This window comes from Patagioenas fasciata, chromosome 1 (assembly GCF_037038585.1).
Source record: "Patagioenas fasciata isolate bPatFas1 chromosome 1, bPatFas1.hap1, whole genome shotgun sequence".
Taxonomy (NCBI): domain Eukaryota; kingdom Metazoa; phylum Chordata; class Aves; order Columbiformes; family Columbidae; genus Patagioenas; species Patagioenas fasciata.
In genome coordinates, this window is record NC_092520.1 from 149,153,356 (window position 1) to 149,173,125 (window position 19,770).

The 19,770-nt window shown below is 43.1% G+C and overlaps 1 protein-coding gene across 3 annotated transcripts in view; it reads left to right on the top strand.

Annotated features, from left to right (window-relative positions):
* The window catches only part of TMTC1 (transmembrane O-mannosyltransferase targeting cadherins 1), a 150,009-nt gene that overhangs the window by 39,905 nt on the left and 90,334 nt on the right, over positions 1 to 19,770 (top strand). For all 3 annotated transcript variants that reach the window (XM_065841836.2, XM_065841827.2, XM_071817312.1), the window contains exons 6-7: positions 17,653 to 17,734; positions 18,724 to 18,827. In XM_065841836.2, the coding sequence (XP_065697908.2) occupies positions 17,653 to 17,734; positions 18,724 to 18,827 (186 nt within the window). The remainder of the gene's footprint in view (positions 1 to 17,652; positions 17,735 to 18,723; positions 18,828 to 19,770) is intronic.

Sequence of the window (19,770 nt, forward strand, 5' to 3'; positions counted from 1 at the left end):
AGGAAATTTTGAAATGTGTCAGCTGTCTTCTTAAAAAAGATGGAGTGCGTCCTTTTTTAAGCAATCAAAGGAACAGAAACCACTAAGCCCTCTGGACTGCTGTCAGTCCACAGTGGGGTAAAGATCCTGAATGTATCCCATAAAATCTGTGCCATGGCAGTCTGTCTGTCTACACCAGCCCTTTTTCTCAGTCCTGGATATTAATGCTTTGAAGCAGGTTTCAGGCTGTTACCGCAGTGCTGAGTCCTAAATCAGCAGTGGGACAAAACTGGTAAAATGATCGCCCACTTCTCAGTGTTAAATCCAAACGTAAAAAACAGTGTTTGCAAGGTGTTACGGGGTGGGTGTTGCGGTGCCTTGGAGTATCCGACAGCCCAGGCTCCCGCGATGCCCCAGCAGCATGGAGCTGCTGTAGGGTGGGCATGCACACAGCAGATGCTGCAGATGTTGCAGAGCTGTGAAATGGTCTTGCAAATTCTCTCTAACAGCATGGATAGAGAAGAAGAAACACCAGTTGGGCAGGTGTTGGTTTGGTTTGTTTTATTTTTTCGTAAGCTCTCATTCTCATAAGGGCATTGGTATGGGTGTTTGGGGATTTTTTTTTTGCATGGTTGACTTGAATTGAGTGACTGCCAACAAAATACACTTTAGGAAACCAGTGCTAGGAATGTTAGGAGTCACAGCTGCAGTTCCTGCAGAGTGGTTAGCTTCATTTTGGGAACAGTTCTACATTTTCCACACGCTTGCTCTCAGAAGTGGCCATGAAGCAGCTTGAGGACATCTGGAAAGCTGGATAACTGGTACTTCTGCAGAAAGCAGGGAAGTCATTTGGGACGGAAATCTGTATGTTTGTTTGACAAAAATGTTTACTTGCTGGTGAAGTTGTGTTGTATCAAGCACAGTCGCTAGCTCGTTTTTTGAGAGCACAAGGAATTTCCTATGTCCTACTGCATTTCCTGTGATGGTGATGCTGCAGTTTTTTTCTGTGCAAGGCACTGCTATAGATTGTTTGGTTTAATCCACTCTGCCATTCTGAAGGCAAAGTCCTTGGAACTTCTGATGGCAAGTATGGCCATGGGCTATACATTTCTAGAGAACCACCTGATAGGTACTGCAGTGGACTGTGGAGTGGGCAGCATGCTTACATACAAAGAGACACAGGTGATTGTTACCAAAATTTGTCTGTGAGAAGCCCAGCAGCATGGCTCGTGCTCGGTTTGGCAGTGGTCATCAAGAGATGGGCTCTCTGGTGAGACACAGTGGCTGTGGGGCTGCCAGGCACTCCCCTCTCAGACCCGAGATGCATGGGTCCCAAAGAGCCTGTCCCAGATCAGCATCTCAGGAGCTGTTTGGTCTCTGGGTCTCAGCTGAAGCAGATGACTAAGGTGTGATTTCATTGACACAGACAATCTGCAAGCCATAAAGCAAATACCCCCACCTTGTTTTTCCAGATTTGCCTCTGCCCCTAAATGCTGTAAGACTGGCTGGCACTTGGGGCTCTGGATAAACTCTCCTCTGGCCTTCTCATTACTGATTTTAAACATGTGTTACCATATCAACATTATTTGTCGTTGTCTTTTATTTTTTTTCTGTCAAAAGGCAGCCTGTGTACTGCTATTGTGAGATGACAGAAGCTTTTCCATTTATGAATCTGTCTCTTTGATTGACCCACAGAGCAGCAAAGCAAAAGGTAGCCCCATGCTTTTTGAGACTCAACAACATATTTTTCCATCAAAGCTGGCATCATTTGCTGGGAACTCAAAGGCAAGGTCACCAAGAAGGTGAAAGTATCCTGCACTCTTTTGCTCAATAAATACCAGATTCAAAAGGTAGTTTTTCTCCCTCAGTAGCTCTAATTATTTTTGTCACAGCCTGAGCTGCATCAGGACAGTGTGGGTCTTGAGGAAGCTGAGTTCGAAGGAGGTGCTCTCCCTCTGTAGCTGATGGAGAGAAAGATGGTCCTCAGAGGGAAGGAAGGGTCTATATCATCCCTCCATGGTCACCACTGATCAAAAAGGGCGCATGGGAAGGCTTGGCAAAAGTTAACCTCTCCAAATACCCCCGCTGCTGCTGCTGCTACTCTTCTTGCTGGGGCTTCCAACAGCTTTCACCAGGATTTTAGGATGTGGCTCGGAGTGCTTTTTTTCAAGAGAGTAGGCTGATCTGTGAGATTCCCGATGCATGCTGTCTTGATGATAGTTACCATGGCCGGGCAAAGAGGGCAGGAGCGGGAGCATGTCTTCCTAGGTGACGGTCATCCCGAGCAGTGATGTGCTCACACAAGTGTTGTAGATCATGAGCGGCAGGTCGGTTAGCGCCAGGAATGCTGGCAGGATGCGGGTGAACAGCACGCGGGTGGGATTGTCTTGTTCTTCATCAAGTGCTGACCCTCTACCAAAAGTTGTTTTAAAAAAATAATAATAAAGGAGTTGTGATTCCTGCTGTGAAATCAGCAAGCAGTGGCTGTTGACAGAAGTGAAAGTGGAATGGTTCCCGTAGGGTTTCAGCTTCCTTTTCCATAAGTTGGTGAATGCTGATATTGTTTATATCAGATGTGACCTTGCAGGGTCAGGAAGAGAGAAAAATAAATTGAAATAAATATCTGGCATGTTTGAGTTTTAAAGTGGGTTTGTGTGCAACTAGGGTGTGGTTAGCTGAGGCAAGGGGTGTGATCTGGTGTAATCCAGTCCTTATTCTGGCGATGTTACTGGAGGGGCACACACGGAATCCCAGTTACATGTTTGAAATACTTCCATGCGCACCTACGTTTGCATCAGACTGGCCCAGGAGATGGGTGAAGGGCAGGGAGAGCCTCCATGCAGCCCGCAGAGCTGTAACATGTGCCAGAGGTGGCTGCTGCTGCCAGGCTGCTGACCCTGCCCAGGCAGATGGGAGGCAGGGAACAAGCGTGAGCTCCTGTTGACTCCCAGCAGCATGAAAATTAATTTACTACGTTCATCCTAATGAAGAAATAACAAAACAAAACACCAACAAACAAACCTGGACATCCTCGAAAGCTTTGCTTAAACCAAGCTGGTTTTTATTACTAACCTTAACTATCTGAAAAAAAATCCAAACCAACAACCCCAAAACAATATGGGAGAAAAAAAAAGGCATTTCTCAGTAAACAGACTGTTTTCTTTCTATTTTAGACATTTTATAAATACGAAATGTAGAAAAAGAGTCAGAGTCAATAACAGCCACACTTTTCCCAGGAGTGGGATAGAAAGAGGAGGCTATTAAGATGCTGCTCCTTGTCCCCACCAGCCTGGATTGCTGAAGGTTGGTCAATGCAAGGCCACTTGTTTTTCTTGTGGAGTTTGCAAAAGTGCAATGTGGGGCTGGCAAACCTGGGAATTTGGGTTGAAACAGCCAGAAGGTTTCAACTGAAACAAACACCCCCTTCTTCTCTGAGCATTTTGGAAATTTTACTGCTTCCCTGAGAAACTATCAGCATGGCACATTTAATAGCTCAGTCTGTGTAATAAAAAGGGAAAACCAAATGAAGGAGGCAAAGAATCAGCTCCTCTTCCCTTGGGGAAGTGGTATTTCACCCAGCAGTAAAAGCTGCTTTTTGAGCCGTGGCAGAGTGGGGTCAGTTCAGCACTTTCTGGGGGAGTCTGCGCTTGCACCTCATCTGGGCACCCATGCACTGCAGTCAGAGGAGCTCGGGGTAAACCATGTTGCTCTCTGGTCCCTCTCTTGATATTGCTTGTTTGTGTAAGATATCGCAGGAGACGGTCTGCTTCTTTTATCCATATTTACATACGGATGCAGTAACTTCAATTATCCCTCTGTATTCCTCCTTCCTCCCCCTGTGTGCATCTCTACATTAAACGTTTGAGAATAAATTGGGGACTCTGTTTCATGTGATACCTATAGCACTCATGGCTGACATTCAGGACTTGTTGAGGTTTTTTTGTTTAGTTGTGTGTTTGTTTTTTTTTTTTTCTCCACCTTCAATATGTTTATAAGGAAGCCAAATAATTTAAACCAGCTGGAGGATCCCCAAACTGCTACAGTTCTATAATAATTTCCCTCCCAGCTTGTAAAACTGGCTCTCTCCAGTTTACTGCCAGGCCCTTTCATTGCAGATTGGAAAAAATAAAGGCCTCTGAGGATTGTGGGCTTCTCAACTCTCCAAGAGATCGATCGGATCAATTTGCCTTTGTGTATTTCGACATCTCTGTCCTCATTGTGGAGAGAGCTGCTCTGGGCTGCTGTGAGGTGGCTATTTGCAATGGGAGAGACTCCTGGATCTGCTTGGGCACTAAAACAAGCTCATTAGAGGTTTAAAAAACAACAACAACAACAAAAAAGGGAGTGGTGCGTTATTGCTCTGTAATAGGTACCAGTGCATCAGGCAGAATTTTTCTTTTTACCTGAGGCAAGCAGGCTATGGGATAATGTAGCACCTGTGGTTTGGTCAAGACTCTAAACCCATGCAGATGATTTGTAGTGATTTTTGTAATATGAATTTTATGAAGTTGTCCAAAACACAGTACATTCATCAAAACTTTGCCTTGGTTCGCTCCATCCATCCTGTAAAATCTGTTTCTTTCTGGCCCTTGTAAAAAGTGCCTTTTCTGCCTTCTCCATCATTGCCCTGAGCTATCAATTTGAGGAAACAAAACTGAAGCAGAGGCAATAGCTTTGTTCAGGTAAAGTGCACTTGGGTGAACTTGTGCTCTCTAGGAGCAGCTTTGGCAGGCAGCAGCCAAGTTAGGTCAACTCCACCATGTCTCTGCTCCTCACTGCAGCAAACCCCTCCTCTGAGCAGGGCAGGTTGGAGACTCATCCCCAACGAGGAGAAGCTGTGAACCATGGCTGGTGTCCATAGCACAGGTGCCTCCTATGCTAAACACCACTGGAGGAGCTAAACACCACTGGAGGTGTTGGTCTCTTCTCCCGGGTAGCAAATGATAGGACAAGAGGAAATGGCCTCAAGTTGTGCCAGGGAAGGTTTAGATTGGATTTTAGGGAAAAATTCTTCACAGAAAGGGCTGTCAGGCATTGGAACAGGCTGCCCAGGGAAGTGGTGGAGTCACCATCCCTGGAGGTGTTTAAAAGGAGTTTAGATGAGGTTCTTAGGGACATGGTTTAGTGCCAGAGTTAGGTTAGGTTATGGTTGGATTTGATGGTCGTGAAGGTCTCTTCCAACTGAAATGGTTCTATGATTCTATTCTATTGATTCTATGAGTGTGTGATGGCCGAATTTAATAGCAACTGTAGCTGGGTTGGAGATTGCTCCCTTTTTGCCCATGTGGGATCCACAAATTGTGATTTGAAAGCTTACCTTCTCAGTGAAGATGCGTGGCTGTCTTCTTCCAAAACTCCCGGTCTCTTCCCTCCATGGGAGATGGCAGTGTACAGGGCTCACTGCTCACTCGGTTGGGCTGCGGGGTCTTGCTGGAGACAACCCTGGTGTACCCCGGGACGACTTCTGGCTCCGTGCTCTGGGCAGATCTGACAGCCTTCAGTGAGGATGTTGCTCTCTCTAGTAGTTTTTGGTGATCAAACCGAGACTGCTGAATCAGTACATTCATTTGGTATTATTCTTAACTCTCTGATTTGTCTCAGAATAGTCTTCTTTCCACAGAGTCTGAGAGCAGAAGTTTTACATAGTTAATTCGAGAATGTTTTTCTTCCCATCCTTTTCAAGGCTTAAAAACCCCTTCAAAAGTAAACAGGGAAGCATAAAAAAAGAAAGACAGTTTTCTGGACTAAGTAAAGCATTACTGTTTCAGAAGATTTTTCCTACTGAAACGTATTTTGGAAAAAGCCCTTTTGCCTGTGTATAAATAACACATATACATGTAACCTGAAAGTTTTTACAATGGCTTATGAACAACAGCTTGTATTGACACTTCTCATTTTTTGAATTATGTTTTTAAAAAATTGCCTTCTTTTTTTGCTCCACAGTTCAGGTTTCTGTGATGTGTTTTTGTTTGGCTTGTGGGTATATTGGATGCTTTCCTTGTTTAATTGCATTTTAACCACACAAGTATATGTGATTGGCACTTGGAACAAGTCTTTATTTCTCTAGGAATGTTTGTGGAATAACAATTCTGATTGCTGCTTTACGGATGTTACATTTAATCAATAACTCAAATACAGAAATAACAGCAGCTCTCTGTCTTCAGTCTTGGTTGGCAATATTACCCATGCTGGTTTGTACTTTTTTCTTAATTATTCAGCAAGAGCTTATTTATCATGTTTAATAATAGGATCAAACATACACAGTGCAAATATTAAAGGGGAAGAAGAATAGAAAAAAGAATTGGTTAGTTTAATGCAGATGTCTGTGTCCTGCAAGCAAATCTTTGCAAGAGTCTTTAGATCGGTTTTGTTGCAGTATTGCTTGTCCTGGGGCATGTGCTGGTTTAACTGAAAATGGGTTAATTTTCTTCATGCAGTTAGAAACCATTCTTTTTCATAGCCAGCACAGTCATTATTTGCACTTAGTTTAAGAACAAGAGATAACACCCTGGGACAGAGTTAATGTTTTTAATTGCTCTGGTCTGAGAGACAAGGACACTCTGAGCACTCTGCCCACACGTGTGAGGCATCAAGGAAGGGGGGCATGGATGGGGCAGAGCTTGACTGGCATCCAGACTGATCAGTGAGAATGTTCCATCCCATTAACGTCATGCTAATTATTTAAGGAGAGTTGGGACCTTCCAGTTTTGTTCTTCTGCTCTCTCTCTGGGGCACAGCCGGGGGAGTTTCAGTTGGGACGTTTAGTCCAACCTTCTGCCATTTTGCAGAGGCCTCTGGGCTTTTCTGCCTTTTTCCTTTTTTCTCTTTTTCGATTGTCTGTTTAGGACTGCGGTATCGCTTCCTGGAACTGGCTGCTTAGTGTGGACAGAGTTCATTTGGAATTGCCTTGAGTATCTTTTATTTCTATTTTATAGATATATTTACAGTAGTATATTAGTATTTTGTTATTTTATTAAATTGTGTTTATCTCAATCCAAGTTTCTCCCTTCCCTTTTGATTCTCTCCCCTACTGGGGGGTGGGGTGGGGGAGGGAGTGAGCAAGTGACTGTTATGGTTGTATGGCCAGCTTGGCTTAAACCACGACAGGTGTCTTCACAAATGAATTTGGGAGAATTAGTTCTTCTGCCTTAGCTGCAATTGGACTGCTGCTACACTGTGGAGCAGAGGCTGTCCCACTGTTCTTTCATAGCAACCCTTCTGGTGGCCTTCGAGACCGAGGTCCTGGCTGTGTCCATGCACCTGTGTAGCAGTGGTCCCAAGAACCACCGCCGTCCCTTAAGAATGAGCAGATGTGTTTGTGGTAGCTCTGATACCGCTTCTTGCCTTTGCCCTCCTCCATCACCTGTGTCTTTTAATCTGGACATTTGCATCATTTTTGACCAGACCCCATCACTGTCTGGAGTCCAGGCAAGCACAGATCACAGGAATATCCTCTGAAGGACCTACAGCCTTTCCCATGGTGTGTGGCTCCCTCTCCTTGCCCACCAGGACCTGTCTGCTCACACCCTCCTTTTGGTTGCCTTGTGGGGCAGGTGTGATGCTGGAGGATATCCCACATGGTAGCCAGAGCAGGTGTCCATTTGGCAGTGTGGAGATGTGTTGCATGGTGGGGCTGTGGAAGGGATGAGATGACCTTGTTAAGACTGATCTTGGTGGTGGTTTACCAGAACAACCCAGACTATGACTACCTCAAAAAAACTTCACAATGAGTGTTCATGGGTTTCCCTCAAACCAAACGGGTGATGTGCCTTCTAGAATGGGGTGTCTGGGGAAGAGAGGCTACCAGTGATGTGGGATGGTTTGGTTGTCCCTGCAAATGAGCATCTGAGCATTACCCAGTGTCAGCTCCAGCCCCATCCAGTACAAGTGGGATGTGGTTGGGGGGTGCATTATAGGCTGCTGCAGAATCCCCAAGGCAGAAGCTGCTTGTGTTTTTGGCTCAGTGCAACATCCCGTAAGCTTTCCTGTGAGCAACTGTGCAGGATCTTCCATGCTTGCCAGGCTTTTAAATATCAGAATTTAAAGCCAGTTCTGTGGAGATGGAGACTACAAGCTGATGTCGTTGTCTTACTACTGCTTATTTTTGGAAGTTGCCAGTGCAGTTCAAAGCAAATATCTTAGTGACTTAAAAAAGACTGGAATATTTGTGGTCTTATTTTGCTGGCAATAGATGAGACTGAATTGTGGTCAAAATAGGATAAAATGTAATTTTTTTTTTTTAATTCTGCCAAGTTTCAGAATTATGCTTTTATTGATGTGCTTTTGGCTTTTACCATTTATTATCTGTTTAGATGAGATGTAAAGAATAGCTTTGCAGAGGAAATCCATTTTAAAACAAGCCACTAATCTTTACTGGCTATCACGGATTTTATTTTTTATTTTTCACAGATGAAACCTGTCATAACCAAACCATGAGTGCCTGTGATGAAGAAACCGTTCCATTTTTAATATGAAGAATTTAAGTATTTGTGTGTAGATGATTGTGTGGAAAAGCAACAGAGATAAAAGTTGTTGGAAGTATAGTGTTCTGTATTTCATGCCAACAGTAATAGCACAGGCACAATTTACTTACAGGGCTGCTGACAAAAGAAGTAATTTGCTGCCAATTTTTGAATTGTTTTCTTTCAGATTCTTTCTGTGTTGCAGTATAACTTTGGCATTGAGTTGCATTTGATTGCAAACATCAAAAAGTTTCTCTGAAAGGATACCAGCTCTGAAGAATGTTATTTTGCTTCTCTACTATATTGCTAACAGACTCGTGTCATTCATATTTAAAAAGAACAAGCTATTTTTGAGGATGTTAAGAATATCAGACAGTTTCCTAATAAGAAAAGAGTGAGGAGGATGGGCATTTTTTACCATTTATTTTGTATTTAGATATGGCTATGACATATTTACGAATTGCTTTATTTAATCTGACAGAAGCAAAGGGACATGGTAGCTCAAATGTCAGATTAAGAATTTTCTGGAAAGGAAATACCTTCTTCCTGAGGTACTTAGCACTGACATCCAGTAAACTGTTTTTTAAGTAGCAGATACATGGGTTTCATTTTGAAGGAAGAGTTTGTGGAACACAGGCCAAGCTTCAGTTTGAGGATAATACAGCTGAATTTAGTGTCTCTGCCACTGGTGGCTTTTGACAGAAAGTCTGAATCCAAACAAGGCACATCCCTTTTCTTTCCATTGTGTGCATTTGGGAAGATTCTCAGTGTAAATGAATAGGTTATAACCTCTTTTAATTTAGAGGGCACCTTCAAGAGAATCCATGAAGCTTTTCTGTCTGCATTAACATCTCGATAAGCAAATTGCTGTTGCACTAGTGCCTGGTACACCAGCTCTTTCACACTCCTTTTCCTCTCTCCTGCTCCCACTAAATCTGGGCTAATGTGGTCCTTCAACCCAGCCCAACTCTTAGACCTCGCTGTCCTAAGGCAGAGGCAGCCAGGGGAGGAGGGAAGATTATCAAATGCATGAATGTTCCCCTGCCCCTGAATTTCACCTATCACTTGTTTTCACTTATTTTCTCATTATCACTTTCTGTTTGTTTCTAGATGTCTGTAAATTAGTTCTTGAGCGCTAGTGCTTGTGAGCTCCCCATACAGACTCTGGTTTACTGTCCTGAAGGCCCATGGTCCACCTGCCCCATCACAGTGGTGTGATAACTGCTCCTCTTTCCATCCTCTTATCTCAAAGTCAAGGATTCAAACTGTGGATGTGTGATCTTTCCCCCCTCTCCAATTAAGTGAAAAATGTGAATTTAAATTGAATTTGGCAAGTAGTTTTGGATTACAAGTAAAATATGGAAGAATTAAAAATATCCTAAACAAATAGGTTTTGAAATAAAGCAATACTCTTCAGGCTACATTTAGAGGGGGGGTTGGGTGCTTATTTTCTCCCCATGTTTCTTTGCAAATTGTGCCCACATCTCCTTTTGAAACCAGACTTCTTTTACTTACCACTTTCAGTTGATTTGCCAGAAATGCTCACAACTAAAACATTATGTGCCTCTCTACAAGCATTGCAAAAAGTTTCTTTTTGGGCTGACCCCAAATGATGACTTAAAAAATATAACTCAGTTCAGCAAACATATTTAAGAAAAAAAAACAAACGACTGAACGTTTGGCATGATTGAGAGCAGGCTCGGCTGTAAAAGTTCGCTTTCTTCCCCTCCTTTTTCAAGTCCAACTCTGTACCAATAAGTTATTTAAATTCCTAAAAGAGTTGTTTCAGGAGCTGGGACTGGGACCAGCTGACCTTATCCTACCCCTATGCTTCTTATCAGTGCCCATCACTTTTTTTGGGGCTGATGCACAGAGGAGGAAAGAGGTGATGGGTCTTTCCTCCAGGGGATGTGATGCTGCAGTCCAGCTCCTCACTGGGAACACAAGTGAATGGAGCTCCAGTAACAGCAGATTTCTTGGGTACTGCTGCTGGATCTTTGACAAAAACAGAGGTCTGAATATCTTCCTGTATCTTCATCTTTCTCTTCCTTTCTAACACAGAATCACAGAATGTTAGGGATTGGAAAGGACCTCAAAAGATCATCTAGTCCAATCGCCTTGCTGGAGCAGGAACACCTAGATGAGGTTACACAGGAATGTGTCCAGGCGGATTTTGAATGTCTCCAGAGAAGGAGACTCCACCACCCCCCTGGGCAGCCTGTTCCAGTGCTCTGTTACCCTTACTGAGAAGAAGTTTCTTCTCATATTTAAGTGGAACCTCCTGTGTTCCAGTTTGTATCCATTGCCCCTTGTCCTATCGTTGGTTATCACTGGCTCCATCCTTGTGACACTCACCCTTTACATATTTAAAAACATTAACGAGCTCTTTAGTCCTATCTTCTCTTTGCTCCCATTCCTTTGCACCTTGTGCCTACCTTTTTTCTCTTTTATCCCCTCTCTTCCTTGTATAATAACTCATACTCATGTAGCCTCTTCTTCAGCTGCAAATTTTCAGCACTCTGCAGTCCAAGCAAATGGTCTCCTCCAGAGTGGGTACAGGCATTGCAGGAGAGAGAATCTTGTATCTCAATGGCTTTGCAGGAGCAGTGCAACGAGACTTTGATGTTGTTCCTCCAGGCCCATGCTAGATGGTGCTCGGTAGGGCTGGAGACCCTGGGGAACTGATACAAATCTCTAGTGAGCGTTGCAAATAGAGATGATTTTTTCCCCAGTGGCTTGTCACATGCCCAGAAGTGGAGCAAGTTGTTGCTAAAAGCAAAACAGGCACATCTCTGCAGTCCCTCTGCTAAATTTCAAATCCCTGTTCCAAAGTACGGAACCATGGAAGTTTTCCCAATAAAGTGGTCGCATGACTTTGTCGATATGGGCAAATCTTTCTCATTGGTTTTTCAGGAACAGCCTGTTTTACCTGATACTTTCAAGGAAGAAAACAATTTCAGCTTGACACAAGCTCCTGGAAGGGAAAACTTTCAGCCTGAATGAATGAAGCTGTCAAAAGAGCAATCAGATGAAAATAGAGGTTTGTAGTTGAACGTTTGGAGCAGCCAAAGCTTCTAGCAGTGCTGCTTCTAATGCAGTTGCTTGGAATACCTCTATACTGGCCATTAACAGGCCTAGAACAGGGAATAATGAGCCCAACAGTGGATTTCAATGCCTTAGGTGTGTGTGAGACAGAAGAAATAAAATGGCTGAAATCAATGGCAGCTTTAAATTGCAGGCATGATGCTTTGGTTTCCTGAGATCTGGAGGAAGGTGGCTGTGCTTTGATGAGGTCTTATTTTTCCTGTTAGCCCTGCTCCACCTTGTCTCCTTGTCGCGTCGATGGAATGTCTGGTATGAAGTGAAGCCCTTTTTCATCTTCTTGGTCACATCTCACATCTTTGATCCGTTAAGAGCATTTTGCTACTTTCCTTTTTTTCTTTTTCTATTCCTGATCCCTTACTGTGCCTCTCTCTCCTCCTTTCCCTGTTCCTCCTGCTTTTCTTCCTCTACTTTCATCCCACACAGAATGAGATATGTATTTCCCAAAAGAATACAGAACAGTATGAGTGGGATCACCTTCCCTGCTGTATATGCCAATGCAGTTATGCCCTGCTCTGCTTTCCCTAAAATCCAATAAACAGCAAGAACTCCAAATGTGGTCGCAACTGAAACTGTACACAAAGAATACGTGACATTATCAGTGCGAATGAGTTAAAACAGTTGTGACATTCGTAAAATCTCTCCATGGCCCCCTAAAGGGTCTGTAAAACGCTTCTGTTTGTGTGTGTTTATGCATCTGGGTCTGCGTGGGTTAGTGGTGGCTGGGATTTAGGGCTCTCTGGGGAGATAAGGAGCAAGGATGCCATACATATGCTACAGAGAATGTCAGGACTACTCATATGGAAGGAAGCAGGAGGGATTTTCTTTCTCCTCCCTTGCAAAGCCTGTAGCTATGACTGGTATTTTATTTCCATGCATTAACAGGTATTTTAAGCAAGTTAAAAATCCAGATGCATCTGGAATATATATATATACACATTTATTTATTTATTTATTTATTTTAAATTCAATTTTTTTACTCCACAATGGATTTTCATTCCTGTTTTCTCCCTGGGATATCACATGCACTTGCCCTTTGATGGTAGTCCTCAAAGAAGAATACAGGCCAAGCTAGGCTGAAAAGATGCCTCTATAATATAAGATGTAGCTGGCTGGACAGATTATTAGGGAAGTCATATTTAAGTATAATAGAAAAGGTAAGGTGGTCACTCTAGACAAAATATGGCTCTTGTAAAAACTGTGCATTCTCAGCAGAGGAGTCTGTCACACTGGTTTGGAATTAGGTGTGCATCTACCAATGACCTAAAGATCTGACATTCCCTTAAAATAGCCCCTTCTGAGTTTGAAGTGTCTTGATTAGAGGTTATGAAAGTGCTGGTTCAAAACTCTGGCAATTGCTGGGAGTTGGTCCTGAGGAAAACATGAATGGGGATCTCACAGCAAAGGGACCTGGCCAAAACGAGCTCTCAAAACACCAAAGCTTTTTCTACTGCATGCTTTTCTTGGTCTTTTAGATGTCCCCAATGGGGACCATCCATTATACATCCTAATTGTTTGTTTGCTTCCCTTGAGAAACTCTTCAAAGAGAAAACAAGAGTGAATTCACGTTTTATACCAAAGGCGATTCAGCCGCAGTGTGGGATGAATGTGTTGCCGATACCCCTTTGTGACAGCTCACACAGCCGTGGCAATGAGCAGCAACTGAGGAGCTGCCCTGCTCCTTTCTGCGCACTCTGGATGCCTCCAGTGGTACAGGAGAACTAAAAAAGCTTCCTCCTTCTTAGAGAAGTTTGTTTTGATTAACACAGAGTCCATCTGGTACCAGCAAAGTTTACATTCCTGTAAACTGCGCGGTATTGAGTTTTACTAGGCCACCTACCCTGCTGTCTTCAATTATAAAACCTCCGAGTGCCCTGATGATGTAAATGATTTCAGGATGAGCCGTGCTTTTCAGGAAGCCAGAGTTGCCAAATATCTGTCCTGGCCTCCGCTTGAACTGTGCGAGAGAAGTCCCCACATTATGAAGCATTTATTGGATTTATCATTTGTTGTGATTCCGGTTGCTTTGGGGGGTATTCCTGAAAGGCTTTTAAAAGATAGCAAGTAGGCAATGACATGCTGATTTGCTTTGTGGGAAAGCTGGCACAAAGCAAAGGTGGAACTTCTGCCCAGACGGGCTCTTTTCACACTCATTTCGCAAATCTGCCAATCTAGATTTCCTCCGCTAATTTTATCATTTCATTAACAATATCTGGGAGACCCGCACCTTGAAATGTTTGCCTACCCTGGAGGCATTTTGCTGCGTGTAGCTACCATCGGTCCAGTTTTCCTACATACTGCTCTCATGTGGGAATGGATGCGTGTGTGTGTTTTGGCACCAAGAGCCTCATTATGCTGATCGGGGTGGAGCAGGTGATAGGGAGTGGTTCCCATGAACAGTGGGATGTCTGGCAGCCTGGTGTGGTTGGCAAATGCCAGGAAACCTGACCTGTAAATGACTTTATACAAAGGAGCTGTTTAAAACAGCTATAAAACAGTTAAGCTGCTGTAATTGCTTTGATTGTGCTAGCTGAAGACAAAATAAAGAGCTCTGGCTGATGTTAAGGTTGTCTGAGCAATGTTCAATGTAACTTCAGATGTTTTTGCAAGCCACAGTTTTACATGGGAAATGCTACTTCATTTTACATGCTGATGTAAAATTCCTCATCCAGGTCCCATTTGCAGTTTGTTTGATTTGAATACAGAAGCTGTGTGGTGTTTTTTGCCTGCAGCAAAAATGTTTTCCTAGTTACCTTTCCTGAAACAAGTAGTAGCCTCAGTCAGGTACTCTGGAAAACCGCATAGTTCTTGAGAAGCTTTGCTGTACTGAGTATAACTCATACGTTTATACTACTCCTACAGGTTGCTCTGGTGGGCAGACAGCTGGATTACCAAGCAATAAACCATATTGTCTCTTGTGGCTTCCAGGTAGACTTGAAGACAGCAGATTTCTTAAAATGGAAGAGCATTGCTTATTAATTGAACTGTCATGGAAAGCAACGTCTTAACTGAAGCTGCAAAGTACCAAAAACGTTTGGATGAAGCATTGGAAAGCTCAGGGTTCTCTGAACTCCCTTGCTTCATCCATTCCCAGTTACCCATTGCTTTCATTCTGGTTCCTTCTTGCTTGCTGCCCATGGGCTCTCTAGCACAGAGTGATGATTTGCAGTTGGTGTCAATGCAGGGGGCTTTTTAAATTATTTTTTATTTTATTTTTTTTAAATCTCTTCCCTGGCGATGTTACTGCTCCACAACATCAACTGTGAGGGGCCTGTCAGGATTTTCTGAAATGCTTTCAAAAGGCCTGCTCTGCAGTGGCCAGAGCTACCCTGCAATTCAGTGGAGCACTTCGAATTAACTTTGACTTGCCGATAAACTTACGCCTTGAAACTGTGTTTGGTATCTTGCATGGTGTATGATGCTTGCTGCAAGGAAGGTGGCAAGGGCAGCATTTTAGTTACTCATAGGCAGACAAAATAAGAAGTCAAACTCAAGATGTTTAAAGAGTAAGCACTCCTCAACTGTACTGCCAAGGATGAAAGAGCAACTACTGCCTTCCGTTTACATTCATTTTCTGGCTTCAGTTTTCTCCTCAGGCCGGACTTGAGAGGGAACAGAGAGATGGTAATGGTGTGGGTTCATCTGGAGGGCAGTGTTTAGATCCAGATCAGTGTCTAGTTTTGCAAGGCCCCAAAGCACAGATGTGCTTTCCTCGGCCTCAGCAGCCTAAAATGAAGTTCACCCCTCTTGCTGAAGGGCTGCCTTCATGAACAGCGCGTCATCCCTAGCAATTGTTCCAGCTGGAACATCTTTGATGCAAACTTGATCTGTTAAAAGCCAGATCCCTGCTGAGCATGGCAAAGCAGTGGGGTCTGCATGTTTCCACCTCCCCGCAGGTTCTGCTCCCCAGGCTGGTGGCTTGGCCAACCGTGGGTGGCTGTTCCGGAGGATGGCAAACACGTGGCCCAGAGGTGACGGCTGCCTCATGAGTTTTAGGTCACTGGTGCGAGGTGATGCAGTTTCTCAAGGATGAAGTTGGCAGTATTCTTGACACCAGTAAAAGTGCTCCTCTGTCTCTAGTTAAAGTCTTGGAGAAAGAGCTGAAGTGTTCTGGCTGATCTTTACCCAGAATAATTCTACCTAAAGCAAATAATTGTAATGGAAAAATTCTGCCCAAAGTGTTGCAGTTAGTTAAAACTACACGTGAGTGAAAACAGGTTCTTGAAAAGAGTCAGGCAGCATGATTAATAGAGGGCTCTCCTCCTTCCACCCATAAAAATATAAACAAAAAGCAACCCAACACTTCTGTTCCCACTGCAAATCACAAGGGGGTTGAGTTTCATAAAAGGTTCCAGTAGGGAACAAAAGACTGGGGTTTGATCCAACTGCTGTTAAAATCACCAAGAGGCTTTCCCTTTGGCTCCGGTGGGCTTTGGAGCAGAGCCACGGTGAACACTTGGAGGCCAACCTGACCTTTCATGGAGAGAGAAAGCTGAAGGCTTAGTTTCATCTCACTTGTAGTTGCTGGAGCCTCATGAAGATCAGTAGGAGCTCTAAAAACTTTGCGGAGTTCAGCCCTTGAAGACTAATCTGACATTTAAGTCAGATTTAGTCCTTAAATGTCAGTGTTTGTAAATAAGTAGACACCAAAGACTGAAAGTCGTCTGGCTTGCTTTACAATGTATGGTGTGGTTCCTAAGTTGTAGGTATGAAACTTAAGGGAAGTGTTCTGGTGAGCAGTTGTTTTGTAGAGAGCACCCAGGTGTACTTTCGTCTTGTTAAATGCTGTGTCTGTTTCTTGCTGGCTTTGCCCCTGTTGCTTTTGTCTTCAGTGTAATCTTTTCTCCATCTTGCCATGGTGACCAGGCTTGCAAACTTCCTACTATAGAAAATTCGAACAAAAAGCCAGATATTGAAGACTCTTGGCAGCATTAGGAAGTGCTGCAATCTTGTTTTTTCAAAGACTTGAAGCGTGGAAGCAATCAGATGATAGACTGTGTTGAGGAATTTGGAGAGGAAATAAGATGCATTTTATATGCTAGATGTTCACAGGATAAAGGTTTGATGCTTTCATACTTGAAAGGTAACTTGCATGCAGGTGTTGTGATTCATGGTGCAGTTTTTGTAAATCATTTAAATAGAGTATCCCAATACTGGTTGTATGTTACACAGAGGAACCTGCAAATGTTTTAATTCTGAATTTATTTTGTTTACTTGTTATTTATAACTTCTTAAAATTATTTGTCATTTTTTCAATAGTTTTCTAGCTCCTCTCTGCTTAAAATATTCCTGTTGTCTCTTCTGTATTTCTTTTTTGCTTCTTATCGCTTTATTACAATGACGAAGCCTCTCTAAGGTTCAGTAGAAGTGGAATTATCATTGAATTAATGTCATAGTCATGGTACCATTTGTTATATTAAGAAAGCTCCTTAGAATTTGGCAAGTGCTTCTCCCCTATATTAAAATAAATGTGTAGTTTTGGCTCCAGTTACAGTTTAATTTTACTGATTGAGAAACAGGAAGGTTTTTATGAACACTCCTACAACAATAAGCCACCTGTATGTTTGTCTCTGTGCAGTTAATTATCATAACACCTTGTCAGCAGACTTGTAATGAAACTTAAGCATGCAAAATACACTTAAAAAAATGCTTAAAATAACTTCAGTTCTGCTAGACAGTTATTCCCATCTCTAGAGGCTGAGAGAGCTGGGAACAAGGAGTTTTTGCATTTTAATCACAGCCTAAAACTGAATTGCTTTGTTTGGGTGACCTTTCAAAAACGTGTCTGTGTAGTCTTCTGGGAGTCTGAAGACAGCAATCTTGGTGAGACACGTGAGGATTTTCTGAGGATTAAGGAGTGAATTGATGATTTAAAACCAAACCAAAACCAGATTTTGATGGGGAAACTGCCATGTATTATAGTGTATATTATTTGAAGTGGTCTCACTTAAGTCATGTGGAAAGAGCTTTGAAGAGTAAGAGTGATGTCCTTATTACTGCACATTAGTTTAGGGTGAATAAAGCAATGTACAGCTTTTATTTTTCCAGTTTGAAAAACAAATTATTGTTTCGAAGTATTTCAACAAATATTTGTTTTCTTATGTTTCAGCTACCTGACTGCAAATAACAATCAGAATTTCTTGTATACTGCAAGGCCTTTTTTGAAGAGAGCTGCTTTGGTGATAAGCTACGTAAGTACAAATGGACTTTACCATGTATTTCTGTGTGTGTGATAAGAATGAACATTGCATGGTAGTGTAGCAGAAAGCTTAGATGGTAGATCTTAATACAAAGTTAGTCTTGGGAGATAGTCTAGAATACTTCGGCGGGGCAGAGACAAGAATATTGCTGTGTTTACAGTTCAAATTTTCTTTCAATTTATAGTGATTGCCCTTTCAACCATGTAATCATGAGCAGGTATTTCCTGCCCTAAGAACAGGGGAACTTTCTGGTGTTGGGCTGACTTTTCAGTGGCGTGCTGTTAGTGCCAGCGCAGGGCTCAGTAGGAGTCACAAGAAAAGCTCTGCCTGCAAATACCTGCTGCTTGGCGCTTTCCAAGCAGGACTTGACACATGGCAGGGGAGAAAGCAAAGACCTCCACGGAGGCATGCAGGGTGTGCAACTCCTTGTGCTGCTCTAGGAGCCAGATTCCCTTCCTTGTCCATTGCCAAGTGGTTCTCAGAAAGGTGGAGGAGTTCCAGCCTGCAGAAATCCTTCCAGGGATTAGGATTACACAGCATGAGCAACGCCATTGGAGTTTGTCTTTACACTTGTGCCAGCATGAGTGAGCGATAATAGCTTTTAGGACATCAGCCACAATTTTCCTGCTCTTTATTTAGGTAGAGGTCAATAGCGAAACTCTGCAGTCTGAGTGGGACCAGGATGATGGATTTGTCCTTCAAAATGTTGCCTTTGTCGTGTTTAGCTGAGATGTGCCAGTTGCTGTCAGTAATACACATGTGAATGGGATGGGACACGCAACAACACAGCATGCTGTCTGTGCTGAGGGTTGGCACATTTGTCACCCTGCAGAGGGTGGCAAAATTGAATTTTGCCTAAACCACTGAGCTGACTCACTTCTGGGCACAGGTCAGAGCATGGGGAGCTATCACAACAAAATATTTGATGGAGGCCCTAGTTCTAGGGAGTTCATTGCTAACCAAGGTGTTGTTTTTTGAAGGTGATTCTCGTGTTGTATTTCCGCCTCTGGATAATGGGAGGATCCATGCCGATGTTTTCGGAGCAGGACAATCCAGCTTCATTCTCGCCGTATTTACTGACAAGGTACAATGCCACTAATCAAACAAAAGTTTTCAAAAGGGCAGTCTTGACGTTATTTTTTTCCCTATACTGGGATGTTTTACAGATGGGAAATGAGAAGACTTATTTTGTTGTCTTAATTACTTCTCCTTGTTGCTCTGTCTAGGATAGAAAGCAACCAGCATTATTTGAACCCCAAAGCGTGTTTTGGGACGTGTAGATTTATATTACAGATGCTTTCTTACTGAAAAATGTGGGTTTATTTTTATGCAAAGCCCAAAGAGTATAGTTTAATTGCCTGAGCAAAGGACTGAAAAACCCAGTGACTGAAGCCTAATCCTAAACCTTAAAACTGGCTACTCCTGAGGTATGGTATGCAAGCATTCAGGGTTTCAGCTTCAGCTGAATTTTGTATAAAAAGGGGATGACCATGCCTGTTGATGGAATATGAGTGGCTGATCAGTGAGGTGGAAGGCAGGACCCCAGTGGCACAGAGTACTGCACAGCTCTGGCTAAGCATAGGATGCGCTGCCACAGATTAATTTGAAACAGTGAACCTGAAATTTGTGTTAACAGATTTGTGTTATTTTATCACTATTTTTTTAAAGGGACATAAATGCTTAAATTGGGTATTTATTTTTCCTTGCCTGGGACCCGGTGTCTGGTTAGATGGGCTGATACCATATCTTTCTGGTTCTGCTGGGCCAGACCAGCAAAGCAGTGGCAGCTGTGTTTTAGCTCTTCCCTCCAGACCTAACCAGACCAGTGCTCTTGAGTAAATGCGGTAGGAAGTTGTTGATTTCCTCTTAAGACAGAGCCATGTGCATAACTGCTCTGGTTAGCTACTGAACTGTGGAAAGACTCTTTGGAGGCTTCTGGAGGAGTTTCCTGATGTCTTGAATGAGAACAGGAACAGTCTTCCTCTGTGTCACTTGCTGGCTCCTCATTCCAACAGCGGAATTGCAGC